This window comes from Monoraphidium neglectum, assembly GCF_000611645.1.
Source record: "Monoraphidium neglectum strain SAG 48.87 unplaced genomic scaffold scaffold04993, whole genome shotgun sequence".
NCBI lineage: Eukaryota > Viridiplantae > Chlorophyta > Chlorophyceae > Sphaeropleales > Selenastraceae > Monoraphidium > Monoraphidium neglectum.
The window spans coordinates 1-1,898 of record NW_014008637.1 but is presented as its reverse complement, the minus strand read 5'-3'; the positions used below and the strand labels follow the sequence as shown (position 1 = coordinate 1,898).

The window sequence follows — 1,898 nt, the reverse complement described above, 5'->3', positions numbered from 1 at the left end:
GGCCGCGCCGGCCGCCGCCAGTGCAGGCACGGCCGCGCGCGGCTCCGATGCGGACGGTGCCGCGGGGCCGATCGCCGCGGCCGCTGACGAGGCGAGCGGCCTGGGCAGCTTGCTCAAAGAGATGCCCCAGCGACTCGTGATCCGTGGGCCTGCCGAGCCCGCAGAGGCGCATGTAGATGCGCCTGCAGGGGCGTCCGCGGCTGCGCGGCGCGCTGTCCCGGGGCCGGGCGACCGCAGCCCGGACGCGAAAGCGGCGGAGTGCGAGCGTGCGGCGCGCGGCGCGGCCACCCCAGGGCCCGAAGGCAGCACCAGCAGCGGCGGGGCCGGGCGCTCGCGGCGCGGCGGCGGCAGGGCGGTCCGGGAGTCGCTCTCGCCCGGCACCGCGCAGCAGCCGACCGTGCAGCGAAGCCCGTGGGGCGCGCTTGCTGAAAAAGCGTCGGCGCCCGCGCTGGCCGCCGCGGCGGCGGGCGGCGCCGCGTCGGGGCAGCAGCCGGGCGGCGGCAGGCGTGCCAGCAGCGGGCCGGGGCCCTCTGGAGAGACGCGCGGCAGTGCGTATGCGGCCGCATCGTCGGTCGACACCGCAAGCAGCAGGCGGGTGGCTGCGGCCGCCGTTTTCGCTTCGCCGGTGCTCTCGGCAGGTGCAGTGCCGTTGAGTTTGCGGGGGCTAGCGCCACGGCTGCAGCAGCAACCACCTCCGCTGCCACTTCAGCCGGCGGTGGTGCAGCAGCAGCAGCAGCAGCAGCAGCAGCCGCCGCAGCAGCAGCGCTGGCCCCCAAGCGCACAGCCCAGCCCGGCCGCAAGCGGCAGCGCGGGCGGCTCCCGCGACCTCCAGCAGCCGGCGCGGCCGCCCTCCAAGTTCGCGCGCACCGGCCAGTCTGCGCGCCCGCGCGCTGGATCGCAGCAGCAGCTGCAGCAGCTGGTGGAGCTCCAGCAGCAGCAGCTGCTGCAGCTGCAGCAGCTGCTGATACTGCAGCAGTCGCAGCAGCTCGGCCAGCAGCAGCAGCATCAGCAGCAGCTGCTGCTGCAGCAAACGCCGGCGGCCGGCCGGGGGGCGGCCGCCGCCTCTGCAGACAACTCCGTGGATCAAGTGGCGGCGCTCCTGCAACGGCAGCTACTCCAATCCGGCGCGCCCGCCGCGGCAGGCCCTTTTGGGACGCCGACGAGCAGCCAGGGGCGGCCGCCGCAGTATCACAGCCCCTTGCAGCAGCCGCATGAGCGCAGGGCGGCCGCGCCGGCGGTTGAATTTGGCGGCCTGGGCAGCAGCTTCGCCGGCATGGGGCTCGGCGGCGGCAGCGGCGGCAGCCCCGGCGGGCTCGGCGGCTCGGGGGCGCCGCCTGCGCTGGGGAGCGTGCTCGCGCCGCTGCTCCCCGCGACGCTGTCCGGCGGGCTCCCGGCGCAGCCGGCCGGTGGCGTGGGTGCGGGCGGCCCGCTGTTTGGGAGCGCCGGGGATGCCTTCTTGGGTCCAGGGCTAGGCGCGTTTGCCGCATGGCCCGTGCCCCGCCCGCGGCCGCAGAGCCCGAGCAGAAGCGTGAGCTACGGCGGCGCCGCCTCTGACAGCGCTGGCCACGCTGGCGCCGCCGTGGCAGCGGCAGCGTCCTTGGGAGCTTGTGCGGACGGCGGCGCGCGCCTGGCCAGCCTGGCCGACTGTGGTGGTGACGATTTCGCGGTGTCTCCCGCCGTCTTGGCGGCCGCGTCGGAGGCGGCGTCGCTCGAGCCCGCCCCGGTGGTCAGCGGCGCGCGGCCCGGCAGCAGCGGCGGCGCGCCGCAGCTCGGAGGTGCGTGGCATCGCGGCGCCGGGCTGAGCAGCTGGGACCCCGTCGACGCGGCGCCTGCGGAGCGTTGGCGCCCGATGTGCGGGGCGCCGCAGGGCGCAGCGATCGCGCCGCCGCCGCCAGCGC

The 1,898-nt window shown here is 77.3% G+C and overlaps 1 protein-coding gene across 1 annotated transcript in view; it reads left to right on the top strand.

The window, feature by feature from the left end:
* MNEG_15061 (hypothetical protein) overlaps positions 1–1,554 on the top strand; it is a gene marked incomplete at both ends in the record, with an annotated part of 3,302 nt that extends 1,748 nt beyond the window's left edge. Inside the window, 2 exons of the mRNA XM_014036468.1 lie at positions 710–1,415; positions 1,514–1,554. Of these exons, the coding sequence (XP_013891922.1) occupies positions 710–1,415; positions 1,514–1,554 (747 nt within the window). The remainder of the gene's footprint in view (positions 1–709; positions 1,416–1,513) is intronic.
* Positions 1,555–1,898: the final 344 nt, after the last annotated feature.